We start from the raw sequence: 22,880 nt of genomic DNA on the forward strand, positions 1-22,880 counted from the left end.
AATTAAAATTTAATTTTAATTATGAAATATGAACACTTTAATCATTATATCATTTTTAATTATTAAATTATATTAATAATTTTGTACGTGAATATATATTTTGTAAGTAAGTTTTTAACTCCCGGTTAGATTCATATATTTTCCAATAAATCACTCTCACCATTTACCCTCACACGAATATTCAAATAGTTGTGAACACGCGATTTAATATCATCTATATATATAATGATGCTTAATTTTTAAAGTGTCCGGATTACCGGGTCGAGAACTGTGGTTAATTTGGATACTTGGGTCGGATTGTGGGTTGACCCGCCTTTAAATTTAAAACGGTTAAAAATAAAATTAAAAATACTAGAAGTATGTTTCGAACTTGCAACCTAACAAAACAAGTACAACTCTTTAACCAACTAGGATACAAAGACTTTATATTTTAAATTCAACACCAAATTTGATAAACGTGGAACGTTTTAACATTAATATAAATTCAATTTTTTAACTAACTAATATATATATATATATAATGATGTTGAGTAAATGAATACTTTGGTCGGATTGTGGGTTGACCCACCCATAAACTTAAAACGGTTAAAAATAAAATTAAAAATGTTATCCGTAATTTTTTTCACGGTTTTTTATATTATTAATCGTGCAAATACACGGGCTAAATGTTAGTTCCATTAACTATTGATATGTTTAACATCATTCTCAAGTTCTTTATTATATACACTCGAAACTTGCATATGCTAAACGGGTTTTGTGAGAATATAATGTTCTATTGTTAAACATTATTATAGATCTAATCCTATGTTCTATTATGTTTGTTTAAAATCATTTGAAGTTGGAGATGAGTCTAAACATGGAAGAATTTTTACAATAAATTTTGTTAATATATTTCATAAAATATTTAAAAAAATTCAAACATTTCCAAGATAAATTATAAAAGTCAGAAATCGGGTCAGGACGACCATACAAGATCCGGCAAAGATTGTTAACTTCCGGATCTATAAGAAATCTCATTCGGAAAGCAATTAAACCAAGTCTACATCCCGTTCTGAAATCAATTCCAGGACAGGGGAGACGAGAGGCGAATCTTCCGATCGCCCTCTCCTTTCTCCGATCACCGTCTCCTTTCTCCGATCACCGTCTCCTTCTTCCGATCACTCAGATACCCGGCTACCTCGTTCAATCGACGGAAACATACGCGACATTGTTATGTTCTTCATATATTATTCTTGCCTGTCGTGTTTTGATGCGACGATCGAATGTTCGCTCAGCCAATCGTAAACGTAACGGAAACATGGACGCTATGAAGCTTCAGTTCCGTCAGTCTACCCCTCATCGTCTCAATCTATTCCCTCGGAACTCCAAACAGACCTTCCCAACTTCTTCAAGGTTGAACATTGTTATTTATGCGTCGGTTGCCATCAGTGCTGCTCTGTTTTGTTATGTATTTTATAAAGCAATGGGTGATTGGAGTTCGGAGAAGCGGAAATTTGGGATTGTGATAGATGGAGGGAGTACAGGGACGCGGGTTCATGTTTTCGATTATGTAGTGAAGGCTGGGGTTTCGGAATTCAATTTTAGGGATAAAGGGTTAGTGTCAATGCGAGTAAATCCTGGGTTGTCTTCTTATGCTGACGATCCGGATAAGGCGGGTCGATCGTTGGAGAGGCTTATTGAGTTTGGAAAGAAGATTGTCCCGGAAGAGTTGTGGGGAGAGACGGAAGTTCGGCTTATGGCAACTGCCGGCTTAAGGATGCTAAATTTGAGTGTTCAAGATCGGATTCTTGATTCGTGCAGGAGAATTCTAAGGTCATCCACTTTCAAGTTTCAAGATAGCTGGGCATCTGTTATAACTGGTATGCAATCCTTAAAGTAGAGCTATTTCGTTGCTTAAAGCTTTGTTAAAAATGAAAAAGAAATAAAAGAATTTGCTTAAACCATTTTTCAAAGGCATTTCCTGTAGAAGTTTCTACAGCTTTATTGGTTAACTTCTACTAAGTGACTCTTATTCTGTGAGGGAGATCAGGTCTGTGCATTGTTTGAATATGTTGTAAATCTGTCAATAGGGAAGAGGAGACTGAAACTTTTATCATTTGTGAATACTTACTTGTACAAGAGAGGTTATGCCATTTCATACACATCTTTACCCAACTTATTCATGGTATGAGCTACAATCAAATCTCATCTATCATATATAATCTGGACGAAAAATCTAATATATTGCAATACATTCTACACCCCCAACAAGTTGGGTAATACATTTATGAAACCCAATTTTCCACATAAATTATCGATATACAAGTTGGGTAGTACATTTCTTAGAAGGGTCTTTGTGAATATGTCAGTAATGGGGATGGGGAGGAAGTATATGAATGTTTTACAGATCCTTTTGAAACATTTTATGAAATTAAATGTTTTCCTATTTATGTGTTTAGTCATGTCGATGAACAATATTGAATACTAATGACTGCCCGGACAATAGCTCGAGTATTACAACATCTTTTGGAAACTTGTGTATCCATACTCCTTCACCTATTTCATGTGCAAGGGCTCTCAGATTAGCATGGAAATTATTTTGGAGTACCACCGATTGTTTCTTGTTTTGCTCACTTGACCAAATTACCAAGACATATTTTCAAAACCTGAGGTCGATTTGACCAATAACATCTCTTGCCCAATATTATCGAGTGAACACTTTGATTCCCGATCCTCGGTCTTTTGAAATAACAACCCTCTGCATCATTACTTTCGAGATACCTCAAGATTTTGTAATTAGTGAAATTCTTCATTTACTAACTCACCACACTGACAAAGAACCCGATGCTGGGTCGTGTGCGTGAAAGGTATATCAATCATCCCACATGTTATTGATATCTCTCCTCACAGTGCATTTCTTTTTGAGAGTTCATTTTATTATAGTAGTCCATTAGGGGTGCAAGCTTGCAACCAAGCATTATTGATTTGTTCAGGTGATCAAGGGTGTACTTACGTTACATATAAGATTCCCCGTTTTGAATGTCTCAAAAAGAACTTTGGAAGTTTGAGTTCTTTCACGTGTAAGAGCTTGTTTGGTAGTGGTTAATTGGTGGTGATTTTGAGGGAGTGAGTTTTATTTGGTAAAAGGACTTAAAGATATTAATATATAATGATAAAATGGTTTTTTATTTTAAATATAGGGTATTTTAGTATTTGATTATTGAATTGAGTGATGTGATTGATGAGAGAGTGGATGAATAATGTTTGATTATGGTTGGATTTAAAAAAAACGAACAAGCTCTAAGTAGAATTTGTAATCTTGAAAATTATTCCTCGATATATCATTGTGAGAAAGTTTGATTAATATGGTTGGATGATGATATTCAAACAGATTTTCCTCTTGAATATGAAAGTTTGATTAATATGGTTGTTGTTCGAGAAAGGTGACATCCATGCATTTTAGGTTTTTCTTTGTGACATGTGAGTACTATTTGTAGCACTGTTGGAATGTTGAGTAACAGAGGGAACTGTATTTGATGGATCGTGGATCAAGTTTGCTATGATTATGGGAATGGATGTAGACAAAGAACGTATGACCAAAGAGTTTGGAATGTTTTGGGAGACAACTTTGGTACAAGGGTAGGATTGAAGAAGGTTCTGACCTGACTTTTGAATTCTTGAACTTCAAGATTAGGTTGTTAATATGGCATCACCCCAAAGAAAAATAGGGTACATTAGAAGAGAAGATGAGTGAGTGAGTTATCTCGAGATGATGTTTGTTTTTGAGTTCTGCAATCCCATTTTATTGTGGGGTTTTGATGCATGAATTGAGGTGATTGATGCCTTTTGAGGAAAGGATGACGCCAAGATGAGGCAAAGTATTCTTTGGTGTTCTTAGTTTTGAAAGTAAAAATATATATTTGAAACTATGTTTGAATTTGATAAGCCTTGAACTAGAATTAGGTTTAATATCTAGAAATTGAATAATATAATTGATGAAATGAGTACACTGATTGAAAGAAAAATGAGCTTGATATGATACGAGAAGATATGAGCTCTTAAACAGGCTACTGTCTATTTAGAAATTAAGATGAGAATATAGAACCCTACAGAGAATTATCTAGAGATGAGAAGTAAGAGAAATCCTAGAAGAGAAATAAAAATTCTAAATAACCATTCTCCAACTATCTTTGGCACCATAATTCCGTTATTTATACTTAGTTGCTATATAATGGAATCAAGGTTTAACTCGTATTAATACTCCCTTATTCAATCTTCCTTGTCCTCAAGTAAGGTATAACAACGATACCATTTTCTTCTCACTTTCCAATTATAAGCTTCAATCTGTAATTTAACCAAATTTTTTATTACACAAAGGAAATAATTTCCAGTCTTGTATCCCTCCTATTTCAATTGCACTGCACTGAAATAAATTCCTGTTCTTTCCAGATTCTTTCCCAACTCCTCCTTTTCCTCTTAATCTCCTTGTTTAAGAACATTCTCCATAAAATTTCGATCGTCCTCAATCGAAGAATGTGATCCATTATTCTTTCTGTATTAAGAAGAGTGTCCGCTTCATATACTACATTGTCATTGAATGCATCAGCTCTGAGCATTTTATTATCCTTATAATTTGTTGACTGTAATAGAAGGAGATGAAACAATAGGTGTGGTCAGTTTTTGAATTAGAAGTTGCTTCGCTATTCTTCTCTTAAACCCTTAAGGTTCCCCTCAATCACGTGTTTTTACTGTCAAGTTCGACATCTTGTTTAACCCATACACTTTGACAGTGTCACTTGTTTGTGGTTCTTCCCTTCATTTACGGCACCTGGCTCAAATTCTTGAAGCACATCCATCTTCAGTTGTTCTCATGCCAATGCTCGACATGGATGTCATGTTAATATATAGGAGGCTTAGGAGCTATACCATGTCTGTTGTCAATCAGAAGATGTCATTCCAGCTTTCAACATAACACTTTGAATTAGTTCAGCATTATGTTACAAGAGAATAACTAGGGTTAGGGTTACTAACCCTAGGATAAGATGGTGGGTAATTAGTTGGGCCACTATAACTATTGACGGGAAAACAATAAGACGGTTAGTGTTATGATGGCAATTAGAACAGAAGCTAAACCTAGCCTCCAATTACAGAATAATACCTGAATGCCTGAATGGTATAAAAGAATAATAGAATTTGAAAATACTAAACAGAATAATTTAGATTAGGATAGAGTTAAATCATATAGATGAGAAGAGATTGAACAGTAAGGGATGAGATATAGAAAGAATTGGGAGAAGAAGTATATAGATGAGAAAGAGATTTAATAGTAAGTCATGAGATTAGGGTTTGGATAAAATTCAAGTAATCTCAATTATGGCATAATTCCTTATATTATCCTCCCAACCATCTTATTGTTTTTCCACCAGTTACGCTGGCTTAATTACCCTCCATCTTATTCTAGGATTAGTAATCCTAACCTTAGTTATTCCTTTGTAACACACTGTTCATCTCCAGATTTAATGCCATCTATCCCAATACACATAAGCCAATACAATCTCTAGTCAAAATTCATAGAATTATCACTTTGATTAATCAGACGACAGATCATCTGATCTGATACACAGTTATATTTGACGGTAATACCATCTGATGACAAATCCAATACACAACATTATCATTATATCACAAGCTTGAGGATCAATTCCATAGGCGGTTTTCCTTTGTTTTCACAGTTCTTTAACCTTGATGGCTTCAAATTTTGTTTCCACCATCTCTTCGCCGAATCTGCTCAAATATCGTCTTTAGAGTTGCTTTGGAGCCGTCGTCGACTAGGGAAATGTTTATGGAAAGAAATCGGAATTGTTTTGGCTAGATTACTTTGGCTGATCGCAAAATGTTGATGGATTGCAATCGCTGTGATCCCAATAACGCCAATGAAAATAAAATATCCTTGCTCATGCGGTCGAGTTTTGCCTCTTCCTGTGCACAACAAGTTTCTCTCCGTTCATCTTTTTGTTGAGACTAGAGCATCCCCAACACCAAAGCATGCGCGGTTACTTGTGATGCAATCAAACTAAAGGTGTCGATGAACCAAGTACACCCGAGAATAGATAATTTGAACAAAGAATTAAGAACACAAGCAATTATAATGGTTCGGTCAAAATTCCTACATCCACTTTACCAAGACACAACTTGGGCCTCCACTAAGAATCAATGATTTTTACAAGAGTTTAGAACATTCACACACACCAAGAAACAGAACTCCCTCTCGGCTAGGAAGAAGACTATCAGTTGTAGTTCTCACCTTCTCTCGTGTAGAATTATGCAATTACTTGCACTCAACATATTGCTTTGTTTACACTCAACTCAGTTTTTACCTTTTATTACACTTAATGTCCTTTAAATATCTGGATTTCTCATGTAAACCTCAATTCACTATCTAAATAATATTTTCCATCTCTCTCTAAATTTCTAGATCTCGAAATGGCAGCCTATTTACAATGCTAAACATAGGGCCTATCTTCAGTGGTAAACATAGAGATGAAGCCTTACATTTAACCAATCTAACCAACCGGGTGTTACAACTACCTAGGTAACTACTAACTAGACAAAACCGTATGAAACAATTGTCTGTTGGCCTTGTTCTCTTTGTGTCTTTATGACTTGATTTCATCTTATGAAGCACCAATCCCAACACCTTCTTCTCTGACTATCGATCGACGATACGACCACGAATTGTAGAACAATTCAACAATAATCAAACCAAATACAACTTCCGCCAATTTCTTCAGATTGCAACAGACGTATATTCCAAAATTTGTGGATGATCGTTTAGCATTTCAATTCCTTCTTGCTTAATCAGATTTTGATCGGTAGATCAACAATTTCACAAGTGCGAGGATTTTGTTCTAATACCATTGATAAGACTTGAACTTGAATTATATTTAATATCTAGAAATTAAATAGTACAAATACGAAATGAGTACATTAAATGAAAGTTAGAGTTTGAGTTTGAGATGAGATGAGATGATATAAGCTCTTAACAATTTAAGAGCTCTTTAAAAATGAAGTTGAGAATATAAAACCCTATAGAAAATTTAGAGATGCCTAGAAGAAATAATGTGAAGTGAGAGAAATCCTAGAAGAGAAATAGAAATTCCAAATAACCATTCACTTACTATCTTTAACGGCTAAATAATCGTTAGCCGCAAACCCCTCTCGGATCACCATCATATTGGATCACCATCATATTGTATATAAACTCACAAATTTATGATCACTGCAAATTTATCTTTCAATATCAATAACCAAGTTCTTGTATATCATCAATAAATGAAATAAACCAATGATCTTTTGTTAGAGTTTTAGCATAAGATAGACCCCAAACGGCACTGTGTATGAGTGAGAAAGTCTTAGAAGGTTTGTAACTTATACATGGAAAAGGTACTGTTGTATGTTTAACAAGTTGGCAAAATCACAATGAAATAATCTAACATATTCACTACTGAATTTGGAAACAATTTTGCAAGATAGGTAAAGTTTGGATGAACCAGTTTGTAGTGCCATAACATGATTTTGGCACGTTTATTGTTAGAAGTAGAGTTATGTAAATAATGTTGTGAACCAAGACTTTGACTATCCTTCAAGTCTTGACCACGATCATATTGTCTTCCACAAATTATCTTTAAGTGGATTGTTGGTGTTAACGTTAGATTGTTGTGAGACTTGTTTGCAACGCGAATAGTTGAGTTGTTTTGACAAGAGACAAATTGTCAATGAATTAGTGTTCGTAGTTTTGGCTAGATCTCAATGTAAACCTGCCAATTCATTTTGTGAAACAAGTATATTATTGTTTGGTAAAAACATGTAGATGAGATCATTGTTTTATTTGGCAAAAGTATTGGTGGTTGGATGAGATTAGGTTGAACTAACTAGGCTCTATTGCATTCAAGTGGCCTTTGATCAAATTAAAAATAAGCTGGAAAACTTTCCAACTTACTTTTCCCTATACTCTAAAAGGAACTATTTTTATACATGGGCTGGAAGTGGGAGACCATTTCATTTGCAATTTCCTGCACAAATAACTCCCGTTCACCAAGTGTCGCTTAGGGGTTCCTATCGTCGTAGATGTTTGAAATGTTTTCCCTTCATTTGGAAGTATATATTTTGTAACCGTAGTTATCAATAACTGAAAAATCATAAAATGGTTAGAAGTGGAGGACCCTTTATATATTGTGTTTTTCTGCCAAAATAACTCCCGTGTGGGCCAGACTGTGGACCAAGTCCTCCCCCACATGTCACTGGCCATTTGTTGACCATTTGTGACACAGATTTACTTCTTTTGTCAAAGGCTTCTATCTTCCGTGGGATGTTTTACAGGTGAGATATATATTGTGTAACCTTTGTTGTTTGGGTGAGATGAATCACAAAAACTTCCGTTTTTACTGCCTTCTTATCTCAATGTTGATGGATTAGCTTGTTTGCTAAGTTGATGCATATTCATTTTTTTCCTGTTTGCTGGCATCTTGACATGATATTTTGCCTTATCTTAGTGTGAAGATTGACCTGTTGTTTCAGGTACTGATGAAGGGATCTATGCATGGGTAGTTGCAAACTATGCCTTGGGAGTGCTTGGAGGTGATCCTTCAAACACAACTGGAATAATTGAATTAGGGGGTGCTTCTGCTCAGGTTAAGTTTCCTTCTTTCTTTCAATTGAATTCTTTTCAGATTCTCCTTTAGGACGCCTTAAGTTCTCAACTTCCTTTTATTAGGCCTCTTTTACAATGCAGATTTCTGTCCATTTCTCGCACAGCTAGCTTATTAGCTTCTAAAAAACGATTTCAACAATCATCTGCTAGAATGTTGTTTGGTTCTCTATTTGTTAATGCTTGTGTTTGGTTCAATCTTCTCATTCTAGGTTACCTTTGTTTCAAGTGAGCCAATGCCCCCTGAATTCTCTCATGTAGTGAAAGTGGGAAATGCGTCTTATAATCTCTATAGTCACAGCTTGCTTCACTACGGACAGGTAAAACTTGTTGTTTATCGGGTTGGTAGCTTGTACTTGTGATGTTACATATTTTACTTAGAGATGTATACAACATTAATTCCAAAATATATTCTCTGTTTGATCGTGTCCTTTGATTTTTCTTGGTGCAAGCATTGGAATTTGAATAATTTGTGATAACATGCTGGCTTGGCAATGTTTTAGAATGAATTTATTAAGTTTGTAAATAGTTGGTAGTAGGTAGGGAAATAGCTGTAAATGTAATAAAGTTCATGATTGTAAATAGTTGTAGAGAATATAAAATATAGGCACATATGGAAGCAATTTTTTTATTTATGTTTCTGTTCTTGATCCGTATACAAATTCGTTTGGAAACTAAACTTAGTCAACACATTCAGAAATTTATTGGTTGTTCCTCTTCTTGAGATGCCGATACCAAAACATAAATTATATGTTTATCCAAATGAGTCCCATAATTTAGGACTCTTGTATTTGAGGATATGTGGAATGAATGAAAAGTTAGTCACTTCTCATCTCAGATTCTCTTGTGTGTCTCTCATCTATGAGGGCTTATGCCATTTTTCTTTCTCTTCTATCCCTAAATTCTAGATTCGATTAACAGAATTTTTGAGGTTTTTTTTGTACAAATTCAAAATCATTAACAGATTCATGTGATTACTTGGTTAGTATTTTGCAGATGAATCACGTTATTTTCTTGTTCCATTTTACAGAACGTTGCATTTGATATATTACAAGAATCTCTCGGTAGTACTCATTCACAATCAGGTATATATGTTACTATGTTGCATCTTCTAGAGCATTAGGAATTTGCATCAAAATCAAGTCAATTGTTTGTTTCAAAATCAAATCAAGACATATATATGATCATGTCTTATGCTGAACACTAGCAGATTGGGGCTGTTTACTTGTATTTTTGCAATGGATTTGAGAAGAAACAAATTGTATGAAGGGGAAGCCCTTTAGAAGAAAAGATTAAACTGGAATATGAATGGAAGTTCATTGATTGATTACATATAACTCATTCTTTATTAAGTTATTGCTATTTTGTTTTGTAGTTACTAGGACGACAACTCAAACAGAAAGAGTAAATGATCCTTGCACTCCCAAAGGATATGTACATTTAAAAGCACCGTCTGGCTCTTCAACTCAAAACAGTATACATCCAGCCGGGAACTTCTCTGAGTGCAGATCAGCTGCTTTAACACTTCTGCAAAAAGGAAAAGGTAAGATTGAGGATTCAATTGAAATTGTTTTTGTATCATGCTCTCTTTATATGATACCTAGCTTATGCATTTATGCTGCTCAAATGCAGAAGAATGCGTATACCAACACTGCCACATTGGATCCACATTTACCCCCAAACTTGAGGGAAGTTTTTTGGCCACAGAGAATTTCTTTCACACATCTAAGGTAATCCAAGTCTCAACCATGAACATAAAGTTTTTTGGCCACATTGTTTTTTTCTTCTTTAAAATAATCACGTCCTTGCTTTGAATAGTTCTTTGGGCTAAACTCGAAGGGGAGATACATTTCTGATATGATGAGGGCTGGGAAAAAATTCTGTGAAGACGATTGGTTGAATTTAAGATCAATGTACCATACCCTAGATGAAGAGGATTTAATGCGTTATTGTTTCTCGTCTGCATATATTGTAGCCTTCCTCCATGACAGCCTTGGCATTGCAATGGATGATGAAAGGTCTGATTCTATTTATTTAACTTTTGGAAGAGATTTTCTTAGAGTTGCTAACCAAGAGGTATTTGAAGCAGGATTACGATTGCGAACCAAGTAAGAGATATTCCCCTTGATTGGGCGCTAGGAGCTTTTATCCTACAGAACACACAAGATCATCCTAGCTGGATCAATATCTATGTTATGAGTGATTCATCAAGACTGATTGCTTTTCTCATAATCTTCGTTCTATTGATGGCTGGAGCGTGGTCTTTATCGAAATGGAGGAAGCCTCAGGTGAAGACGATCTATGATCTAGAGAAAGGGAAGTACATAATAAGCCGCGTCAATAGATACTCATAGAATTCTCTGAGAACCCGTCCATTTGTCCTCTACTCAGCGCCAAAGCCAAATTTGTTTTTCTTTGTGGACTATTGAGAATCATAGTGAAAAGAATTGACAGGAGAGTTGTGCATTGGAAAATTGAATTGTTAATTTTTCATTATAAGCTTTCTAGAATAGTGTGTAGAATGATTCTCCTTATTATAGTTTGTATATTTATTTATTGGAAGCAGCAGCTACTACACTCATATGAAATGAAGTCATGAAATTGGAATGCTTTGGAAATTAAAATAGTACTATAGTTAAGTATTTCATTATCAATAAAATAGGTGAAGGTTGTGCTTGAAGGGGTATAGTTAAACTTGGGATTATAATTCAATTGTTTCTTTTTTTATTTTCTTTTTTTTGAATTTAAAATATAGTACAATTCACATAACCAGAATTCAATTTTAGATATGATTCTTGAGCTTGAGCTACCTTAATTGGTGTCATCTGAAATTGGACTAAAATTTCATTTCTAACCCAATTAAGCATTGTCCAAGTGTTATAGCATGGTATATGACTAAATGAGCATACTTAATGTCATACATGGATATAAATCACAATTGTAAAATTTAAGTGGGGGTATAACACATATTTTTGTTAAAGAAATTCATTCATATATTTTTATTGTTGTTACAAGGAAATATACCGAGATTATAAAAAAAGTTAATAAAATATTCATCTAAGGGCAAATTTGAGTTAGGATTAAAGTTGTCTCAAGTTCATTCAAAAAAATTTTTTTACTAAAATTGTGAAATGAGTAATGATAGAGAACGAAATTTTTTTGACAAAATGTGAGTAATGATAGAGAACGAAAAAATTTTGACAAAATGTGTAGGGATTAATATGTCACCTTTTAAATGAATTGAAAATTTAATAGGAGAAAGAATTTTCAAATTTTCAATCTAATTAAAAATGACACGATCATTCCTTACGGATTCTTGTCAAAATTTTATCACTATCTTTCATTTCTCAATGTGAAATAACCTCTTCATTTTATAATTTTTTAAAATTATTTTAATATTTATTTTTTTAATTCTCAAAAATAAATAAAAATATACACTGATTTACCCATTCCATTTATAAATTTCCCAAAAATAATTTTCATCTTATCTCCAATGACTAGACAAAGTGATATTTACATAGATTTATCATTAATGTTAAAATACCATATGATTTGTGTTTGACATGTGGATTGGGCATAGAGGAATCTCATGCAAACCTATTTATGTTTGTTGTTTCAATGTGGTGCGTGTAGGATATAAAACAAGGAAAATAGAATAAATAATGAAGATGACTAATTTTATTATTTAATGGTGAATTGCAGTAGTTGTGTGCAAAAAAAAAAAAACTAACATCCAGCTTCTTTGAAAGATTTTCAATTGGAAAAGGAGATAGTTAGTTGCTTGAAGCTAGTTTAGGTTTAAGTCGACACATTGAGGAAAGAAAACGAAGGGTCTTTTGTTCTTTCCATTAAAAAATACGTTTCGGGACGCACAAACAATCTCTTATCAATAATTAATTAGAAGCATATTTAAATTACTAGTTAAAAAAACAAAGTAATGGCAACTACAATTCGATCACTAAAAATAAAATAAGAGCGCAATCTTTTGAAAAGGAAAAAACTGAACAAGTGAAATTCGACCGTGAGAAAGAAGGTGAAGTCGAATCGCAATTTGATCCCTAAAAGATAAGCAAAACCGTAATCTTAAAAAGAAAAAAATATCATGTTAGGGTGCAGATAAAAACATAAATAAATTAGCACTCCTATAAAATGTTATTATAGTTGTTGAATTTTATTACAAAATTATTTATATGAAAAACTTAATTTAATATGAAATAAAATTATAAGAATGTATTAGTCAAACAAATTGAAATTTCTAAAAAAAAAATCTTTAAAAGAAAGTTATAAGTTGAAAAAAGAAAGTTTAAAATTTTTTAAAGAAAAATAGTTAAGAATATTTAGATAAAAATACATTAATAATTAAATAAATAATTATATTAATAAACTTTATGTTACATTGAATTAATAGTGTTAAATTTAAAATGTAGTAATTTATTTATATATTAAATAAATTGAGACATTATATATATATATATTTTTATTTAAGTGGCCAAAATTAGCTCTCATAAACCTGTTTTATTTTCAAAGCTCACATTTTTTATACCAATTTAGAACCATTTAAATTAAAGTGTATAACATGATCAAAAATGTGAAAAATATTTAGTACAAAATTATTAATTATTTTTATTTAATTTTTATTTACATTATTTAAAATTTTAAAATACTTTAAAAAAGTATATTTATTCATTATGTATTATATTATATTTTATGTCTGGTTCAACCACCCAATTAAATTAGTCCTCACTTTCTACAAAAATTTGAAAAAATAATTTTAAAAAATCAAATTTTTAACAATATCTTTTAAATATTTTTTATTTAATAATAAAAAAACTAAAATAATAAGTAATTTAATAACTTACATAAAATAAATATCATTTAAAAATAATCATTTAATTATTTAAACAACTCAAATCAAACTATGAAAGCCCAAAAATAATCTGAATAATCCATTATCAAAAAGAAGCTGGCCCCATTCTCTCTCTCTAGGGAATAGGCATTTTCATCATCTTGAATCTTGATTCACTTAAAATCTCTTCTTCTTTCTTAAAAATGTCGATCGATTGTAGTATGGGCAGTTCAAAGTTCTTATCTTGGTCGATGTTCAAGACCCACATTGATCAAGGGTTCTTACTAGAACCCATTTACAAAATCATTATTACTTTTGCCAATTTATTTCTTCTTCTTCTTGGATTTCTCGTTAAACTCATCATCAGGTAAGTTGTAGTTTTTGCATTTCTTTCTTTTTTTTCTATTTCAAAACTTTTAATTTCTTCTTTGGTTCTGTAATTTCCAGATTCTTGGTAGATCAAAATGATTTGGGTTATTCTGTTGATTTGGATCCTGGTGGGTTTAGTAAGACAGAGAGTTTTCGCTATTTCTTTGAGTTTCAGTTGCATGAACAAAAACAAGAACAACAAGAAGAAGATGATGAAGAGGTTGTTTTCATGGAGACTAGAAATGAAATTTTTGACATCTTGGAAAAGCCTGAAAACATGGATTTTGATGTTCTTACAATTTCTTGTAATGAGGCACAATTTCCAGCTTCCCATGGAAATGAAACAAATGAACAAGATTTAATTCCTACGTTTGATGAAGACAGTGATTTGGATTTTCTCGAGAAAATCTCGGATTTGGTGGGGATGGAAGATATTAACAAAGAAAAAACAGAGAAAAAGGAAGAACTTGGCCAAACTGACCAAGAAATTAGTATGGAGGGATTATTGGATGATGATGATGAAGAAGAAGAAACATCATGTGGACAGGATCATAACCCATTTCAGAAATGGGAAGAAGAAGAAGAAGAAAAATCATGTGGACAAGATCAGAACCCATTTGAGAAATGGGAAATGGAAATCAAAGAAGATGTTTTTGAAGAAGAACAATCATGTGGACAAGATGAAAACCAAAACCCATTTCAGAAATGGGAATTTGAAGTTGAGAATGAAGTTTTTGAAGAAGAAGAAGAAGACATTTTAATGGAGCACAAAGAATTGATTGAGCAGATGAAAATGGAGGGTAAGAATGGTAGAGGTGGGGGGCTTCCCACAATCATGGAAGATATGGAGATTCCTCTGAAAGTTGATGATGATTTTAAGCCATTGAAATTTGAAAAGAAGAAATTACAGTACAAAGATCATATGGAAGAGATTCATAAGGTTTATAGAAGCTACTTGGAGAAGATGAAGAAACTTGATATTTTCAATTACCAAACTGTCCAAGCTATCAGTAAGTCATCACACTCTATAATCTCTTTTCTTAGCAAATTAAATTTTGTTTTTTTATCTAATTAAAATTATAATTTAATTACCTTTTCTTTTTTCAAAACCAATTTTTTTTTTCTAAACTATTGTCATTGTCCTGCCCATCAATTATTTGTAAAAAATACTATTAAAAAAACTACAAAATTTTTAATAGTCTCAAAATGTTGTGTTATTTCAGGAGTACATGAATTATTATTAAAAGACATTTTTAGGAAAGCTCACTTTCCTCAAACCAATTAGTGTGGGGGACACATTTTATATTTTTGTCTTGATGTATATTTTGTCTACTTTGGAAACTTAAATACTTGCTTTTATGTTTTTATTTTTATTTTATTATTATAGATAATCCCTTTTTTTATTATTATTTGTTTTTGAAAAGGTTCATTTTTTTCTTATTAAATTAACTTATAAAGTAAAACATTGTCTTTTTAATTATTTATTTGCTTTTAAAATTGACAAAATTAGAAAAATAAAATAAGTTAATATTAAATAATGAGAAAAAATAACCTACTAGGTTAACTTATAGAAAGAGTTTTCATATAAGATATCAAAGTTTTATTAAATTAAAGAAAGTAAATAGTGAAAAACAACTTTACATAATATGGTAATAAATTATAAATAAAAAAAGTTTGATGTAAACATTTGGACATATTCAAAATTATTGATATGTGGGTATCCACCACCTTCTTTACACCAACATGTTTTTAATTTTTATGACATTCTTTGGGGAGTGCATTTTTTCTATGGGTTGGGGTTTATTTAAAAAAACTTCCTTTAATATATAATAATAAAATATTTTTTTAATGAATGGTTTGAAACATGTTATTTAAGGGTAAATGAATCAAGTTATATTTAATTATATAAGGATTTACAAAATAATCCAACTAATTGTTTGGTTGAGATTTATTTAAATAAAATTTGATTAATTTAAAAGACTTGTGTGAAAATTGATAAAATTTTTTGGACAAAATTTTATTATTGAAAAAATAGGTTAGTTGAGATTTTAAATTACTATAATGTCTTTTATAAAAGTAGAAGTATTTTAGTTGATAAAGAGTGATTTAATAGTTAAAATAATAGTATTTTATAATAGAGAGAATTTATAAAATAAAGGAGTAAATTTCTATAAAGATCTCAACAAACCCAATACAAATTATTGATTTGATTTTTGAAAAAATAGATTTTTAAACTTATATTATTTTAATTTTTAAATAGATAGAAATTAGAAGATGAGAGAAGATATTAAATAAATGATATTATAGTATTTTGATGGATAAAATAAGTGATGTAAATGATGAAAAATATTATTAAAATAAATATACAATATCAAACCAACTTAAAATGTATTTTAATATTTTGGGTTTTAAATTAAGTGATTTGATTAAGAGATTAATGAAATGTTGTATAATTATGTTTAATTAAAAAAAATAGCCTTTTATTCTTCTTATATATTTACATTCTTACCATTTGTCATATTAATTAGGTTTTCTTAGAATGAAGGATCCCTCCCGCCATATTTTACCATATTTGAAATCATCATCATCAACAGCTTTCACAATTAAATCCCTAATCAGTCCTAGCCGTTGGCCATTCAAGCTACAAAGAATCTATTCTGATCCAACCATAAAATCAATGGCCAAACTTAACCGTGACCTTGAAACAGTTTACGTTAGCCAGACATGTCTTTCATGGGAAATCCTTAAATGGCAGTATCAAAAAGCCAACAACAATCTTTTGAACATCGACATCGACAACCACAAAACTTACAATCAATCAGCCTGCGAGTTTCAACAGTTTCAAGTTCTCCTCCAAAGGTTTTTGGAGAATGAACCTTTTCAAGGCCCGAGAATTCAATACTATGCTAGACAAAGTTCTTCCATTCGTGCCATTCTACATGTTCCTTTAATCAAAGGTATTGAAAATGTGTTGAATTCGAATCACTTAAATTGAAGGTTTACTTATTTATTTGTTTATTGTTATAGAGGATTGTTTGAATGAGAAGATGAAACATAGTGGAGGAGAATGTAGTAGGGTATGTATTGGAAAGTTAATCGATATCATGGAGGAAACAATGCGTGTTTTCTGGGAATTCATTAGAACAGATAAGGATATGAACTTGAATCATGATCAAAGCCGAGTTGAGTTGAACAATACACTTCAGAAGAAGAACAGGAGATTGAGGGATATAGTGAGGAGCAGGAAATGTATAGTGAAGAAGTTTCAAAAGCAGAAATGTTTAGAAGGAAGATTAGTTGATTGTATTCAGCTTTCAGCGCAGGTCGAGTTGAAGATGGTGGGAAGGGTTCTAGCCATGTCTAATGGATTAACTATTGATCAATTGGCTTGGTGTCAAAAGAAGCTGAATAAGGTTAATTTTATCAATGGAAAGATTCATTTAGAACCCACATTTTGGTTATTTCCTGCTTAGAACATAACCTGTATTATGGGTTGCAGTTGTATATATTAACTCACTGCAGTAGCTTTACATTTCCTCTTTTTCTTTAATGAAGTCTTTGAAGGAAATGGTTGGTTGGGTTACTTATTATGTGATTTCCTTTGAATCTTTGATTTTCACACCACTTTTAGTTTAATATAGTCAAATTAGACATCTATAATAATTTATTTGAAAACACTTGGTTAAGTATGTCATTTGAATATTGATATAGATTAGGGTTCGATTTCATCGGAAAACGTTGAAGTAGGAACATAGCTACATTGTCGGACTAATTTTCCTTAATTCAAAAATAAATAATAAAAAATATATAAAAAGATATAAATTAGATAATATTATTGAAGATGACTTAATTATACATATATTTATGTAGAGGCGTGATACGGGAAACGAAACTGGGGAACGAATCCCTCAGCGAATCCTAGTGGCAGGACACGTAGGATAAAAAATAATTTTTTGTTTTGTTTTTTTTCCACGTAGGATAATTCCCCATCATTTTAAACCCTCTCATTTCCTCTTAAACTTTATCTCTCTTCAATCTATCTCCTCTCAAAGCTCAAACGGCAACGACCTCTCATCTCCGCTCAAAGCTCAAACTGCATTTCATCTCCGCTAAAACCCTCTCTCTCTTCAATCTATCTCCGCTCAAACCCTAACTCTAAGTATCTACTGCTATTCAAACAAAATCCACTCAAACCCTAATCCTAAGTATCTGCTGATCTTCAAACGAAATCTACTCAAACACTAATCCTAAATATCTGATGCTCTTCAAACGGTATCCGCTCATCAGCTTCTTTTTCAAACGTTAATCAACTTCTTCTTCTTGAAACGTTATTCAACTTCTTCTTCTCCTATCTATAAAATGTTTTGTTACTAATTAGCATTTGGTTATTGTTACAGTAAGTATGTCAACAATGACAGAGAAGAACAGTAAGACTTTAGGTAAAAGGAAATCTTCAGATAGAGATGAAAGGTAATATGAACTTATCGTTGTTGTACTGTTTTCATATACTATGTTGTCCATTGTTGATAAATATTAAGCTTAAACTGTTAATATTTTGTTGTATTGTGTGTTAGACTATGTTGTCATGTGTTTTTAGTTATGTTGTCCTGTGTTTTTAGTTATGTTGTCCTGTCGATTACAATAATAGTGTCTTCTTTTTTATTTTGCAGAAAATTTAGTGGGGTGGTATATAACAGGAAGATTATCAAGAAGAATGTTGCTCGCTCTAACCCCCTACTAGTGCTTGCGAAGGCTGCTTCTAAATCCAAGACCACAACTCCATCAAAAACAATACAACCTGAGTCTAAGAATTATCGGATGAACTTAACATACAAGACCATAAAGTTGTATAAAACCAAATTATCCGAAACATTAATGTAATGGTTTCATGTTAGTAGAATTAAAACATTTACTTGTTGTGAAGCAACAATTTGTACTTAACGCTTTAATGTGAAACAACAAATCGTACTTAACAATTACTTGTTGTAGAAATACAATATTTATATACTCAGGACAACATAATAATAAACACATGACAACATATTACAAAATAAAGTATAACATGGTATAAGACACGGGACAACATAGTATAAGACAAATGACGACATAATTTTCGACACTAACGACATCCCAACCTTTGGAATTTTGTCTTCGGTACATTGTGATGGTGCTTCATCCATAGGGCTACACAAGAATACAAAAAAGAGAAATCAACACAAATAATACATGACAACACATGAACAACTTATTACAATAATACCGGACAACATATTGGATAAAACACATGAAAATATAGTTTAAAACACGGAACAACATATTACAATAGGGAAATGATATAGGGAACGAATTGGGGGAACGAAATCTTGAGCGAAGCCACCTGGCATGCCATGGAGGAAAGAGAAAAAATTACATTTTCTCTTTCTAGCAAACTCTCATCTCCCGCTTATTATTAAACAAAACCCTCATTCTTCTTATTCTTCCATTTTCTTCACCCTCGTCGGCACGTTGTTTATCATCTTCTCCTTCCATTCTTTAGATTCGTCTTCATCCTCTCCGTTTAGCTTCTTCTCATTCCGTTCTTTAGATTCGTCTTCATCCTCGTCGTGGCACTTCTTACTGTTCTTTTGTTCGTTTGAATAGATCACTACTTTTGGAGATCTGCGTTTTGTTTAGATTCGTCTTCGTCACTGTCCGACTGTCCGTTTAGTTTCTTCTTCTAATGGTATATCTTCTCTGCCATCATACTTTACTTTTTTCATTGTTTTATTGTTCTTCTGTTTGTTTCAATAGATTCACGTTTTCTGTTATTTTGTGATTGTTATGAGTAGGAATCAACAATCGGGGACATAAATAGGTATATCTTTTTGTTATTTATGTATCTAGACTGTTAATATTATGTTGTTTTCAAGAACCTGTATAAAATTGTTAATATTTTTGTTGGCTTGTGTTGTCCTCTGTTTTGTTCTATGTTGTTCCGTGTCTTAAACTATGATGTCCCGTGTCTTAAATTATGTTGTCCCGTGTAAATATTTAAGTTGCTTGAAATGTTAATATTCTGATGTCATTTGTGTTATTGTAATATGTTGTTCTGTGTTTTAAACTAATTTTTTTTTTTGCGTTTTCATGCGTTTTATCCAATATGTCTTTCTGCATTTTATCCAATACGTTGTCATGTATTACTATAATATGTTGTTCATGTGTTGTCATGTATTCTTTGTGTTGATTTCTTTTTTTGTCTTATGTAGCCCTATGGATGAACCATCATCACCTTGTAACGAAGACAAAATTCCCAAGGTTGGGATGTCGTTTATTTCTAAAAATAACCTACCAACAACTGGGGACATAAATAGGTATATCTTTTTGTTGTTTATGTAGTTAGACTGTTAATATTCTGTTGCCTTTAAAAACCTGTGTAAATTTTTTAATATTTTTGTTGTCTTGTGTTGTCCTCTGTTTTGTTTTATGTTGTCCCGTGTCTTAAACTATGATGTCTCGTGTCCTAAACTAAGTTGTCCTGTATTTTTATACACTGGTGTCATGTGTTGTAAATATTTAAGTTACTCGAAATGTTAATATTCTATTGTCAGTTGTATTATTGTAATGAGGCGTGATACGGGAAACGAAACTGGGGAACGAATCCCTCAGCGAATCCTAGTGGCAGGACACGTAGGATAAAAAATAATTTTTTGTTTTGTTTTTTTTCCACGTAGGATAATTCCCCATCATTTTAAACCCTCTCATTTCCTCTTAAACTTTATCTCTCTTCAATCTATCTCCTCTCAAAGCTCAAACGGCAACGACCTCTCATCTCCGCTCAAAGCTCAAACTGCATTTCATCTCCGCTAAAACCCTCTCTCTCTTCAATCTATCTCCGCTCAAACCCTAACTCTAAGTATCTACTGCTATTCAAACAAAATCCACTCAAACCCTAATCCTAAGTATCTGCTGATCTTCAAACGAAATCTACTCAAACACTAATCCTAAATATCTGATGCTCTTCAAACGGTATCCGCTCATCAGCTTCTTTTTCAAACGTTAATCAACTTCTTCTTCTTGAAACGTTATTCAACTTCTTCTTCTCCTATCTATAAAATGTTTTGTTACTAATTAGCATTTGGTTATTGTTACAGTAAGTATGTCAACAATGACAGAGAAGAACAGTAAGACTTTAGGTAAAAGGAAATCTTCAGATAGAGATGAAAGGTAATATGAACTTATCGTTGTTGTACTGTTTTCATATACTATGTTGTCCATTGTTGATAAATATTAAGCTTAAACTGTTAATATTTTGTTGTATTGTGTGTTAGACTATGTTGTCATGTGTTTTTAGTTATGTTGTCCTGTGTTTTTAGTTATGTTGTCCTGTCGATTACAATAATAGTGTCTTCTTTTTTATTTTGCAGAAAATTTAGTGGGGTGGTATATAACAGGAAGATTATCAAGAAGAATGTTGCTCGCTCTAACCCCCTACTAGTGCTTGCGAAGGCTGCTTCTAAATCCAAGACCACAACTCCATCAAAAACAATACAACCTGAGTCTAAGAATTATCGGATGAACTTAACATACAAGACCATAAAGTTGTATAAAACCAAATTATCCGAAACATTAATGTAATGGTTTCATGTTAGTAGAATTAAAACATTTACTTGTTGTGAAGCAACAATTTGTACTTAACGCTTTAATGTGAAACAACAAATCGTACTTAACAATTACTTGTTGTAGAAATACAATATTTATATACTCAGGACAACATAATAATAAACACATGACAACATATTACAAAATAAAGTATAACATGGTATAAGACACGGGACAACATAGTATAAGACAAATGACGACATAATTTTCGACACTAACGACATCCCAACCTTTGGAATTTTGTCTTCGGTACATTGTGATGGTGCTTCATCCATAGGGCTACACAAGAATACAAAAAAGAGAAATCAACACAAATAATACATGACAACACATGAACAACTTATTACAATAATACCGGACAACATATTGGATAAAACACATGAAAATATAGTTTAAAACACGGAACAACATATTACAATAATACAACTGACAATAGAATATTAACATTTCGAGTAACTTAAATATTTACAACACATGACACCAGTGTATAAAAATACAGGACAACTTAGTTTAGGACACGAGACATCATAGTTTAAGACACGGGACAACATAAAATAAAACAGAGGACAACACAAGACAACAAAAATATTAAAAAATTTACACAGGTTTTTAAAGGCAACAGAATATTAACAGTCTAACTACATAAACAACAAAAAGATATACCTATTTATGTCCCCAGTTGTTGGTAGGTTATTTTTAGAAATAAACGACATCCCAACCTTGGGAATTTTGTCTTCGTTACAAGGTGATGATGGTTCATCCATAGGGCTACATAAGACAAAAAAAGAAATCAACACAAAGAATACATGACAACACATGAACAACATATTATAGTAATACATGACAACGTATTGGATAAAATGCAGAAAGACATATTGGATAAAACGCATGAAAACGCAAAAAAAAAAATTAGTTTAAAACACAGAACAACATATTACAATAACACAAATGACATCAGAATATTAACATTTCAAGCAACTTAAATATTTACACGGGACAACATAATTTAAGACACGGGACATCATAGTTTAAGACACGGAACAACATAGAACAAAACAGAGGACAACACAAGCCAACAAAAATATTAACAATTTTATACAGGTTCTTGAAAACAACATAATATTAACAGTCTAGATACATAAATAACAAAAAGATATACCTATTTATGTCCCCGATTGTTGATTCCTACTCATAACAATCACAAAATAACAGAAAACGTGAATCTATTGAAACAAACAGAAGAACAATAAAACAATGAAAAAAGTAAAGTATGATGGCAGAGAAGATATACCATTAGAAGAAGAAACTAAACGGACAGTCGGACAGTGACGAAGACGAATC

At 32.0% G+C, this 22,880-nt stretch overlaps 2 protein-coding genes across 2 annotated transcripts; both read left to right on the top strand.

Moving 5' to 3' along the window:
• The first annotated feature begins 972 nt into the window (after positions 1–972).
• LOC124911939 (probable apyrase 6) lies at positions 973–11,251 on the top strand. Its single transcript, XM_047452481.1, has 8 exons — positions 973–1,859; positions 8,557–8,669; positions 8,899–9,006; positions 9,717–9,771; positions 10,062–10,229; positions 10,319–10,416; positions 10,505–10,704; positions 10,776–11,251. The coding sequence occupies exons 1-8, from the start codon at positions 1,250–1,252 to the stop codon at positions 11,038–11,040; spliced, it is 1,617 nt and encodes a 538-aa protein (XP_047308437.1). The 5' UTR covers positions 973–1,249; the 3' UTR covers positions 11,041–11,251.
• Positions 11,252–13,639: 2,388 nt separating this feature from the next.
• On the top strand, positions 13,640–17,488 carry LOC124912414. The gene is made up of 4 exons (XM_047453030.1): positions 13,640–13,899; positions 13,980–14,911; positions 16,430–16,858; positions 16,929–17,488. Exons 1-4 carry the CDS (start codon positions 13,736–13,738, stop codon positions 17,372–17,374), a joined length of 1,971 nt encoding a protein of 656 aa, XP_047308986.1. The 5' UTR covers positions 13,640–13,735; the 3' UTR covers positions 17,375–17,488.
• The last annotated feature ends 5,392 nt before the right edge of the window (positions 17,489–22,880 follow it).

This window comes from Impatiens glandulifera, chromosome 8 (genome assembly GCF_907164915.1).
Source record: "Impatiens glandulifera chromosome 8, dImpGla2.1, whole genome shotgun sequence".
Taxonomy (NCBI): domain Eukaryota; kingdom Viridiplantae; phylum Streptophyta; class Magnoliopsida; order Ericales; family Balsaminaceae; genus Impatiens; species Impatiens glandulifera.